Here is a 12,894-nt window from a genome sequence, read left to right on the forward strand (position 1 = left end):
GAAAGCAAGTGTTCTAAACTTCACTAGTTTTGTTCATAAAATTCTGTTAAGCTTTTGTGTTTTAGCAGGCATCCAGTCATACCGGTATGTGAATGCTTCCCTTATAAACAAATAGAATCAAATAGAAACAATTATTCAGTCCATCTGACAGGCAAATTAGGAGTGATATCCTTCTGATGCTTCTCAACATGTAAAACAATCAAATCAACAACAAAAAATGTGGCGTCCTCTAGATGTTGTTTGAGATATCTGTGTGAGGAGACTTTCTGCCTTTTAAGTTTTACCGTCTTGTTTTACCAGCTATCAATAGACAGTGTGGCACTTGTATAAGATGGATGTGTTGGAGATTGTTGTCTGTATGCTTACTGCTAACTTCACTAGGCTTTTGATCAAACTGAGGACTTGACAACTGGCATATTCCTATTGTTCAATGATAGCATACCGCCTCAGTGTTTACGTCAATTATATACATCAGAGACAAGTTCTCAGTAGATGTTAGATGTATTTCCTGTTTATATTACAGTTCTCTGATTTCCCTCTTGTGATTAAATGGGATCTAAACAGCAACAATATATTATATTCTCAACCTGCCAGAATCAATAGAACGTTTTCTACCTTTTTGATCAACTTCTTTGTATGAAACTATACTCCGCATACATTGTGCATGTTAGCAATAGAATCATCCCGGTCCTCTCTGCTTTGTGTTAAAATCACAGACAGTATCTATATCTTTGGCTAAAATGTCCTAATCTCTATGGCCTGTTTAACTTTTCCTACAACAAACCCTTGCCTGTCTTGTGGGCCTCAAAACAAATCTGACCTATAGGAGTGTCCTCAAAACAAGGCTGATCGATCCACCTCATTTTCGAACGTTGCTATGGGCACAGCCAAACAACGGAAGTGATGGATTCGACTTCCGCTTCATTTCCCTACTGCAGTGCGCCAGTGGCAAACTTGCCGGAGTAAATTATTTGAAAAAGTCAATTTATAGAGTATAAAAGTCAAGTAAATAAGTGTATGTGTAATTTAATATTTATTTAATTTACGTTAGCTAGACCTACTAGTAGGATAGTTTTGTTGTGATAATAACGTTAGTTGTGTTGTGGCAGAGTTAAGGCCACCAATCCAATCCAATAACTACAATAATAAACTATAGGTTACATAACTAGAAAACGTTGGTGAGCATCCACACTAGAGGAAAGTTTATCGTTTATCGTTCTTCAGTCCTACGCCTGTCAATCAACTGATTAACACATTCTACTGCATGCAGACTATTAATAAGGTGGTAACACAAGACCATTCAGGAGGTCTCTAATGCAGAGATACTGGTTTAGACCAGTGCTTCCAGGGTGTGTTCATTGTCATAGTAACAACTGCAAATAATACTTCAATGTACATGTAATCCAACTGGAAAATAATATAGTAACGTGTGTTCTAAATGTAGCAATTAAACAACATGCGCTGTTTACCCTGCACATCTTTTACAGCATGTCATTGCCTCATTGCTCAAGTGGTTTATAAGTGATTTCAATTTTTCTAATGGTTGTCAATTCGTTTGTGTCTTCTTTTTCACTGTGCTCATCTCTGTATGTCCTGCGCAACTATTTGCAAAGCATCAGTGCAACAATGTTATCATGACCGGCCAAAAGTGATCACACCAATGCACATTCTTTCCTCAACTTTCCCGACATTTTCTAAGCTGTAGGCCTGTTTTACATTCAGCAATTAGCAAACACAAGCCTGCTTCTTTCCTTGAATAGGCTATAAGGCCTAGTATAAAACATGATCAAAATAAATATCCTATAGATTTTGTAGCCTATAGCTTTTCCTGGGATTTCACGAGAAGAGGAGAGTCTTGCGTCCATAGCCTATAGCCTATTGCGCACAGGAACAACTGGGATAGAGAGGCTAGTGATGTATAGCTGAAGTAAGACGCTAAATATTAGCTAGATATTAGGCCATTCATTAGATAAATATTAGGGCTATAGGCTAAATATTTACTTGTCAAAGTGCAAGAAAAACAGGTTAAATTCTGGCTGCAAGCCCGAGGCCGCCCACAATATGACAACAGCCACTTCAAGTGCAGGGCGCGAAATTCAAAATATATTTTTTAGAAATATTTAACTTTCACACATTAACAAGTCCAATACAGCAAATGAAAGGTACACATCTTGTGAATCCAGCCAACATGTCCGATTTTTAAAATGTTTTACAGCGAAAACAGCACGTATATTTATGTTAGCTCACCACCAAATACAAAAAAGGACAGACATTTTTCACAGCACAGGTAGCATGCAAAGCCAACCTAACTAACCAAGAACCAACCAAACTAACCAACAAACAACTTCATCAGATGACAGTCTTATAACATGTTATTCAATAAATCTATGTTTTGTTCGAAAAATGTGCATATTTCAGGTATAAATCATAGTTTACATTGCAGCTACAATCAGAAATTGCCCCGAAAGCAGACAGAATAATTACAGACACCAACGCCAAATACCTAAATACTCATCATAAAACATTTCTGAAAAATACATAGTGTACAGCAAATGAAAGACAGGCATCTTGTGATTCCAGCCAATATTTCCGATTTATGAAGTGTTTTACAGCAAAAACACAATATAGCGTTATATTAGCTTACCACAATAGCCAGAAACACAAGCCATTTCCCAGCAGCAAAAGTTAGCGATCGTAACAAACCAGTAAAAGATATATAATCTTTGACTAACCTTGATAAGATTCATCAGATGACAGTCCTATAACATCAGGTTATACATACACTTATGTTTTGTTCGAAAATGTGCATATTTAGAGCTGAAATCAGTGGTTATACATTGTGCTAACGTAGCTACTTTTTCCCACAACGTCCGGATTTTTTTCGGACACTTTTTCTGACACACATATTCTGACCAAATAGCTATTCATAAACATAACTAAAAAATACATGTTGTATAGGAAATGATAGATACACTAGTTCTTAATGCAATCGCCGTGTTAGAATTCTAAAAAATAACTTCATTACCACATAAGGCTTACGTTATGGCGACCGAGTGCCCAAAACCTGGGCGCAAAACTAATAGTACACAGTTCGACAGATATATGAAATAACATCATAAAATGGGTCCTACTTTTGCTGATCTTCCATCAGAATGTTGTACAAGGTGTCCTTTGTCAAGAACAATCGTTGTTTGGATTTAGAACGTCCTTTTCCCCTCTTGAATTAGCAAGTGCACTAGCCAAGTGGCGCGAAGCTCTCCTTTCTGAACAAAGGCACACAACGCAACACGCCTAACGTCCCGAATAAATTTCAAAAATCTAATAAAACTATATTGAAAAAACATACTTTACGATGATATTGTCACATGTATCAAATAAAATCAAAGCTGGAGATAGTAGTCGCCTATAACGAAAGCTTTTCAGAAGGCAATTCCAGGTCCAACCTCGCGCCTTCCTGAAAACAGGAAATGGGTGACACGTCATTCCAAGACGATTTATTCCAACTCAGACCAAGATAAACACTCCATTTCTTCTCTCACAGCCTCTTGACATCCAGGGGAAGGTGTATGACGTGCATGTATACTAATACGTATCATGCCCATTTATAGGCAGGACCTAGAAGAGAGCATCGATTTCAGATTTTCCACTTCCTGGTCAGGAAGTTTGTGCCAAATGAGTTCTGTTTTACTCACAGATATAATTCAAACGGTTTTAGAAACTAGAGAGTGTTTTCTATCCAATAGTAATAATAATATGCATATTGTACGAGCAAGAATTGAGTACGAGGCCGTTTGAAATGGGCACCTTTTATCTGGCTACTCAATACTGCCCCTGCAGCCCAAACAGGTTAACAGATTCTGAAATGGCAGATCAGTAGTGCGTTCCTGCAGGCTGCGCTCTGTGGTTCCAGGGCACTTAAAGCCCCACTATTGATTAGGCCTAGGCCTACGTTTTTAGACCAAATGATTATACCTAGGCTATAACAACACAATGCAATGAGGAAAGTATTGTTGTTATCAAGTGAATACACAAGTATTGTCCAGAGGGTGTAAACTGTGATGTAGCCGCGTCCTCAGAGCATGCGCAGACCAGCTGGCTGGTGTGTTTACAGACATATTTAATCGCTCCCTATCCCAGTCTGTTGTACCCACATGCTTCAAGATGGCTACCATTGTTCCTGTACCCAAGAAGGCAAAGATAACTGAACTAAATGACTACCGCCCCGTAGCACTCACTTCTGTCATCATGAAGTGCTTTGAGAGTCAAGGATCATATCACCGCCACCTTACCGGCCACCCTAGACCCACTTCAGTTTGCATACCGCCCTAATAGATCCACAGATGACGCAATCGCCATCACACTGCACACTGCCCTATCCCATCTGGACAAAAAGAATACCTATGTAAGAATGCTGTTCATTGACTACAGCTCAGCATTCAACACCATAGTACCCTCCAAGCTCATCATCAAGCTGGAGGCCCTGGGTCTCAACCCCCTCCCTGTGCGGCTGAGTCCTGGACTTTCTGACGGGCCGCTCCCAGGTGGTGAAGGTAGGAAACAACATCTCCACTTCGCTGACCCTCAACACTGGGGCCCCACAAGGGTGTGTGCTCAGCCCTCTCCTGTACTCCCTGTTCACCCACGACTGCGTGGCAATGCACGCCTCCAAGTCAATCATCAAGTTTGCAGATGACACAACAGTAGTGGGCTTGATCACCAACAACGACGAGACAGTCTACAGGGAGGAGGTGAGGGCACTAGGAGTGTGGTGTCAGGAAAACAACCTCTCACTCAACATCAACAAAACAAAGGAGATGATCGTGGACTTCAGGAAACAGCAGAGGGAGCACCCCCCTATCCACATCGAAGGTACAGAGAAGGTGGAAAGTTTTAAGCTCCTGGGCGTACACATCACAGACAAACTGAAATGGTCCACCCACACAGACAGTGTGGTGAAGAAGGCGCAACAGCGCCTCTTCAACCTCAGGAGGCTGAAGAAATGTGGCCTGTCACCCAAAACCCTGACAAACTTTTACAGATGCACAATCGAGAGCATCCTGTCGGACTGTATCACAGCCTGGTACGGCAACTGCACCGCCCTCAACCGCAAGGCTCTCCAGAGGCTGGTGCGGTCTGCACAACGCATCACCGGGGGCAAACTACCTGTCCTCCATGACACCTACAGCACCCAATGTCACAGGAAGGCCAAAAAGATCATCAAGGACAACAACCACCCGAGCCACTGCCTGTTCACACCGCTATCATCCAGAAGGCGAGGTCAGTACAGGTACATCAAAGCTGGGACCTAGAGATTGAAAAGCAGCTTCTATCTCAAGGCCATCAGACTGTTAAATAACCATCACTAACTCAGTGAGGCTGCTGCCTACAATGAGACCCAATCACTGGACACTTTAATACATGGATCACTAGTCACTTTAAACAATGCCACTTTAAATAATGTGACTTTAATAATGTTACATATCTTACATTACTCATATCACATGTATATACTGTATTTTATACCATCTACTGCACCTTGCCTATGCCGCTCAGCCATCGCTCATCCATATACTTATATGTACATATTCTCATTCATCCCTTTAGATTTGTGTGTATTAGGTAGTTGTTGGGGAATTGTTAGATTACTTGTCAGATTTGTGTGTATTAGGTAGTTGTTGGGGAATTGTTAGATTACTTGTTAGATATTACTGCACTGTTGGAACTAGAAGCACAAGCATTTTGCTACACTCGCATTAACATCTGCTAACCATGTGTATGTGACCAATAACATTTGATTTGATTTTGATATGAATAACCGCTCACACCTCCTGTTTTGTTTCATGCAGAAATAGCGCATAGGCATACAGGCTAGGCCTGATTATGCAACCATGTTGATCAGTTTGGGTCTATTCCCTACAGTTTAGAGGGCCCAGAAATATACATTATCAGGCCTCTCATATGGTGTAGGCCTATTTTGTCAGGATGTAGCCCTGTGTTGAGATAGGAATACTATAGGAAAATATAGGTGTATCCTTTCCAACTCCCTGCCCGTTCAAGAAAATAAGCCAATGTGTCCAACAAGCTTTTGTAGTCTGGCTTTTCCTGGGGCTCCACAAGATTTAAAAGGAATAGCCATGACAGCGGATAGGCAAGGTGCGTACTTGCGAAACAGAACAATGAAGACAGACAGGCTTGAGATGTAGCCTATAGCCTAAGTTAGAAGCTTATGAAGAATGTTATGATTGTTTTCAAGTGAGTGCAAAACTCTAGTCTAGTCTGTAAAGGGCAGTGAATAGCCTATGTCATTTGAATAACCTCTCAAAAGCCTGGCATTTTGAATGCATATTGATTTCGAAATAACTGCATCTAGCCTACCATGTTGTTGTCCTGTTGTGTTGCTACCATGCTGTGTTGTCATGTGTTGCTGCCATGCTATGTTGTTGTCTTAGGTCTCTCTTTATGTAGTGTTGTGTTGTCTCTCCTGTCGTGATGTGTGTTTTGTCCTATATTATTATTTATTTATTTTATCCCAGCCCACGTCCCCGCAGGAGGCCTTTTTCCTTTTGGAAAAATTGTACATTTGTAAATAAGAATTTATTCTTAACTGACTTGCGTAGATAAATAAAGGTTAAATAAAAAATAGCTATACAAATAGCTTGACTGATTGGACAACCATTTGGAACAGTTTTCTCAGCAGTTTAGCCTACAAGGTCCAGGAACATTAGCAGGACAGTAATATGGTGTATAAGACTGACCTATAGGAGTGTCCTCAAAACAAGGCTGACCTATAGGAGTGTCCTCAAAACAAGGCTGACCTATAGGGGCCAACCCTTTCCCTGCACCCCTTCCTCTTAGCCAAGCACATGCGGTTGTCTAGGAAACTTGCTCTCCCAAAATGGTCAAGTTTCCCCTCCCTCCCGCTGCTCAAACGGAGGGTGTGAGCCAGACAAGCAGGGGGTTCTCGTCTGGGAGAGAGGGAGAGGAGGAGGAGGGAAAAGGTCCATCTGTGTTTTAAAACAAGTGTCTTGCCCAGAGATAATAGTGCTGCTCTGGGTTATAAATGATGCATTTTGTTCTCTTGGACCTGATAATGGAGGTTTAGGGGAAGGGGAGGAAAGTTCATCGCTCTCTTATCAAGGCGCACTGGCATTTCTCCTTCAGCTGTAACATTTCATATCACATCTCTGCTCCTTTAGAGATGTAGCACCTTTTGTGGAGAGATACTGTACGTTCCATTTCACCCTCTATATGCTCCATGTGGTATATTCATTTGTATCCCATTTGGCACTTCTATAACCTGTTCCGTCAATAGCGATGGTTGTGATAGCTGCGTCTCTGAACTGACAGACATGGGGTTATTATTGAACGTTGTCACAGCAGTCTCTTACTCTACTGTACACCTCTCTACATAGATTGACATGGTTTCAATTGTTACCATTTTATGATATCCAGTGAATATCCAGTGAATTGTTGTTTTTAAGCAAAAAATATTACATTGGATTGTATTTTGTTTCCAATTGTTACATTCAAGGGATAGTAGGAAAGTGGTTTTATTAGTTGAAAAAATATTTAACCATGGAAATAGGATTTATTTATGTATAAATACATATAACTAGAATGTGTATAGGCGACCAAGGTAAGTCTTAGTTTTCAGTTGGTCACTGAACTAATATTCATGTTTTAAATGGCTACAGTCAAACTACTGTTAATCTGCAGCCACCTAACACTGTCATTTGTCATTTATGACCCTCACTGTAGAGAAATTATATTAAGTTAAATCCAAATTGGATGAAGTTCCACACCAGGAGATGTGGAGTACATTATTATATGGAAGAAAATTTGAATACAAAGTCTATCCATCATCAACCACTAGGAATCCACCATAGTGTTCAAACATTTATACATTGAGATTTTGTGGTAACATTTCTGTGGTAACATTTCTGTGGTAACATTCTGAGTCCCTTGAATGCCACATTGCCACATAGAAAGTGATCTTATGGTTGAGTGATTGTTTACTACTGAACCTACTGCACCCACCATTCAGAACATACTTCACTGGCTCACATGGATTGAACTACGGTGTTACTGTATGTGGACTGTACCTATATAGATACCACTTGAATGGAGGTGAGGGCAAATGTTCTTCATTTTAAACAACAGGTCATGTTATTGGAGATCTAATAGTGGATTTAAAAAAGAGGTGATGGGTTCAGCTTTGTGGTGTCTGTCTCTCGCTCTCCCTCTCTCCCACCCCTCCACCATCTATTCTTTAAATCACACCAAGATGGCACCCTGCCACTGAGACACTGCTCATTAGCATTCTGAGCTATGCCAGTGAAGAGAGACGCAGAGAGAGACGATGAGGTTCCCTATTCCTCTTTCTCTCTGTCCCTCTGTCCGCATAACAGCAAAACAAACAGATGCCAGTGTGGAGCATCTTGGGTGCTATCTGAGGAGGATCTCTCCACACACAAAGGAACATTCATTGGGCTGCCAAGTATCAGTGGAGACCAGAGAGAGCAGGAACAGACCCCAGAGTCTAGCGACAGATGATGATCTTATCGAAGGGGGGGGGGGGGACTCTTTAGTCACATCATCAGTTGCCTCTTGCCCAAGAACCGTGGCATTTCACTATTGGGTGTTGAGCGACGTTGAGGGGGACAGAGTGGGGTAGGGTTTGTCAGAGCCCCCTGTACTGGAGCTCACTGAAGGCCACTCTTTCTTCAGGCCTTGTCTTTGATTTGTGAGAAAGGGTTCAATACTGTGAGTGTTTATTTTTTACTTTGTCATTAATGTTTATTAAGGTATGAGCAGAGTGAGAAGGTGAGAGTTTTGGCACTTGAGTTGTAGTCTTTTAAAATAGTCTCAGTACCTCAGAGAGGAAACGTTTGACAAAGAGTGTTCATTTTGGCTGGGCTAAAGATTTTCCAAAGGAGGCTTCTTCGCTCTGACCATCCAACATAACATAGATATCAGGGAGTATAGACTGTCCACAGACCCCATTTAGATAAAACCAGTTGTCTGTTATCATAATGCATATCTATATATTCTTTATCTATAGATAGTGGACTCCTAAATGCTGGTGGCAAATGGAGAGATAAAGTATGAAGGCTTATTATTTTTCAGCTGGTGTTTTTGTTGAGGTCGGAGGATTGTATCTGCAACAGATGTGACACACCAGCTGGAAGCCAAGGTCCTCAGGCAACATTTGGTACGGGACACAAACAACTGGCACACAGACACTGTATGAGGACCTCAAACCTCCAATTGAATTGTACCCCCCTCTCCCTTCTCTCTCACACACCTACTACTCCCATCCCCCCATCTTGTATCAACTAGAGAGAGGGGAGGGGGAGAGAGAGCGAGAGGGGGAAAGAGAGACAGAGAAAGAGAGAGAGACTACCCGCCCGCTGGGGATGGCTGTAGCTAGCGGTCGGTGTGTCAACAGGGCTAAACAGGAACTAGCATCCAAGTGGTTAAAGGGCCTCGCTCTTATCAGAGGACAGACAGAATGCATCAAGCGGTGGCTGCATGCGCTCCTTCTCCCTTGCATCGCACTGAGGGAGCCTGCTGCCTCTGATGGTGGCCAGCTGTGCTCCAATGTTTAATCATTTCTCTCTTAATGAGCTTAGCCACCTTCCACCACACCGTCAGTAACGCAGTGGGCAACAGACAGAGAGGAGGAGGAGAGAGATAATCATCCGAGTTAATTCTTCCACAAAATAAAGTTTAGTAGCCTGTCTGGACATACAGTAGGCAGTGGTGTCATTGGTATCATACAGAAAGGAACGTTTAGAGTATTGAGATGAGAATATTACTCTGTTTGATTCTAGTTTTGGCATATATTTGTACATTTGTCCAACATCAAGTAATTGTTCGGGCTGTAATGTTCTTGAAATGCAGGTGTATTTTATAGTGGAGGGTGTAGCTGATGGCATCAAAAGAGAATGAAGTATTTCTGAAGAGAACTCTTCCTGACTCCAGGGTGTGATGTGACCCAGGTGTGTGTGATCTTTAGGAAACAACAGCAACGTAGCCTATTGTTAGCGTAGCCACCCGTCACCCAATGTTGTTTATGCATGAGAAGGAGCACATTAGATGAAAGCATTTCCATACAAACAGACTGACACAATAGCGTGTCACTGATACAAGGCTGATATTTACAGTATAGACCTCGTCTGAATAGGTCATTATATCACAGGAGTGTTATTATAAAGTTCAGTGATCATTTCACTTCACTCAACATGCATGGAATACATGCCCAGAATACTGATTAGCTACAACATCAGTGCACATCTAGGTTAAAATAAATGTTGCAAACTAAATGTACGGTTCATACATGTGCGGTAACTACAATAAGAACGTATCACATTTGAGAAATACATGAATACCTTCTGGGTCTGTTTAGATTGTGCCGTACTGTATATTGCATTCACTTTACAGTAACAAAGGCGGGAAGATTATATGAAAATGTGCCTCAATAAAAGGGTGATAAGTTAGAGTGCTGAAGACAATCATAACACTTGGGTTCAGTCAGAGGGAGAGTAGACGTTCACAGGAAGATAAAGCAGATAGTGCTTGAGGGGGTTGAGGGTCTAAATCCTCCAACCAGGGCACTCAGAGGTTGTCAAGGCGACCGGGCGGAAATGTGCACTTGAGAGGCCTGCATGACTTTCCTCCCCCCCAGAAACCCAGCGGTGACCACGCTACGGCCCCAATTATCATAACTATTTTATTCATCACTGTCCCAAGAAAGTACACTGAATCTAAGAGATAAGATAGCGGGGGTGTTTTAGCTAGCTGCGCTAACAGTGCTATCCTGTTACACAGTTCATTAAGTGTAGCTGTGCACAGCACTAACAAGGGGCCTAGCTTCTTCCTGGATCAATCCGCTGCCTCTCTCGCTGCCTGCCAGTCACTGAGCCTGGCCCTGCGATGTCTCACAGAGATTATCTCTAGAGAAGACACCTTTCAGGCAAGGTTACCGGCCTGTTGTTTTGATTTGTTTTGATTTGAAACCCTCCAACTGATGATGATGATGGATTCACTCCTGATTATTTTGGCTTTATTAGCAGAGGGCTTAACCTGCACTGTTTACTGTTTTATGAACACGAGGGACTGTAGATCTATATGCATGGGGAAAGAAATAGTAATCTGTCAATGTGCCCTTGAGCAAGGCACTTAACCTTCATTTGCTCCAGGGGTGCCGTCCTACTATGGCTGACCCTGTAAAACAACACATTTCGCTGCACCTATCTTGTGCATGTAACAATAAAAAATACAAAATTAATGGATAATGGTCAACAAATAAAGCCAAATACCAGGACACTTCACAAGATGGCTACAGTATCCCAGAAAAAGAAAGAGGAGCACTTTTGCAATGATCTTTGAGGTGTATTTAAGGAAAAATGATACTAATTACTGTGTTTTCTAGGGAACTGGAGGATTTGGCTGACTGTTTTGAGATTCTTGGTGTTTTATGATATGATGACTGTTTGGATGCTTGGTGTTTTATAGGAGAGCTGGATGCGTTCCACAAGGATGGAGAGCGTCGGATCCACAGCCGGCAGCAGCTCCCTGTGGGAACCACGTGGGGACCTTTCAACGGGAAGATCGAGATGAACATCGATGGCAGCGGCATGGTAGGTCATGCTTTTAATGTCTGTCTCTTTCTTTCACTTATTCTGTCAGAGTCACATTGTTACTGGGGCTGCTCTGGGAATATGAAAAAACAGAGAATACCACCAAATTATCTGTCACCCTTTTTCTCAAGACTTTGGTCCATAACCTAACCTTTACTTTGCTAAAAAAAAAAAAAAAGTTTGTGTTTTTAGTTCACCAGTCATCTGTCGTTCTTAGAGGCCTTGCCCGCCAGCCTACTAGCAAGTTCCTTCCACCAATACAATACAGTGAGAGTGAGTGGGTAGGGGTAAAGCCTAGTCAACTTGAAGGAGGAGGCAACCAATTCCCATGACAGTTAGACCCATAGAGTTGACTGTTCAGGGATCAAATTTCCCCCCACAAAAGGCTTTGATGTGCATTCATTTCAACCATTTAATCTGCATATTTTACGACTAAACACTTTAATTGGTAAAAAAGACATTTGAGTCCAGACCCTCGATTCAATGAACTAACGATCCATTATATTTGATGTTGCTATTCTCACCCCAGCTTTACACCAATCAGCTGGCCCCACTTGTCTTAAGACATCCCAGTGAAGTTCCTCTTTAACGGCTGGAAAATATGTTGACCTGGTGCTCTGGTGAAACGACGAGTTCTCCAGGGTTTTGATATTTCATTTTCATTTGGATTAATTAAGAAAATTCTTATTAAAAATTGTAACCAATCTCACATTCATCCTGTTAAGAAACATAAGGAAAAGTCCACAAGGATTTTAGACTCAGAGGCCCTGCCCGTTCTCACGGATTTCTTTAACGCTATAACTTTATTAAATCATTCTCTGAGCTGTTTCTGACTGTTTTCTAAGCTCCCCTCACGGTTCTAAAGTCATCAATGGCTTTAAATATTTCATCTAACCATGAAATATGGACTCTTTTCGGGTCCAGGCCTGTTATCCTCAAGCAAAGAGTGATTCTAAGGATGAGCACCTCAAGCCACTACTGTGCATGACATGCAAATATAGTTCTCTTCCATTTTTGCATGAATTTACATGAAAGGTGGGTAGCCAATGTGACAGTCTATTGCCCTCAGAGTGAACAAGTAGTGTCAAATGCATCCTCATATGGTTGAGATGCAGTTATCAGAGTATTTGTACTAAAGGTTTCCTACATTTGTATACTTCATAAAAAGGAAGTTAAGATATAGTTACGCTGCGTGCTGAACTAACTACATTTAAAACTGTTGACATTCTAAGAGACTGAGCTGTTGGACAAT

The 12,894-nt window shown here is 41.6% G+C and overlaps 1 protein-coding gene across 1 annotated transcript in view; it reads left to right on the forward strand.

Annotated features, from left to right (window-relative positions):
* Positions 1–12,894, forward strand: part of zfpm2a (zinc finger protein, FOG family member 2a) — a 146,916-nt gene that overhangs the window by 67,123 nt on the left and 66,899 nt on the right. Inside the window, exon 4 of the mRNA XM_038994537.1 lies at positions 11,518–11,642. Within this exon, the coding sequence (XP_038850465.1) occupies positions 11,518–11,642 (125 nt within the window). The remainder of the gene's footprint in view (positions 1–11,517; positions 11,643–12,894) is intronic.

Source organism: Salvelinus namaycush, chromosome 5 (assembly GCF_016432855.1).
Source record: "Salvelinus namaycush isolate Seneca chromosome 5, SaNama_1.0, whole genome shotgun sequence".
Classification (NCBI taxonomy): Eukaryota; Metazoa; Chordata; class Actinopteri; order Salmoniformes; family Salmonidae; genus Salvelinus; species Salvelinus namaycush.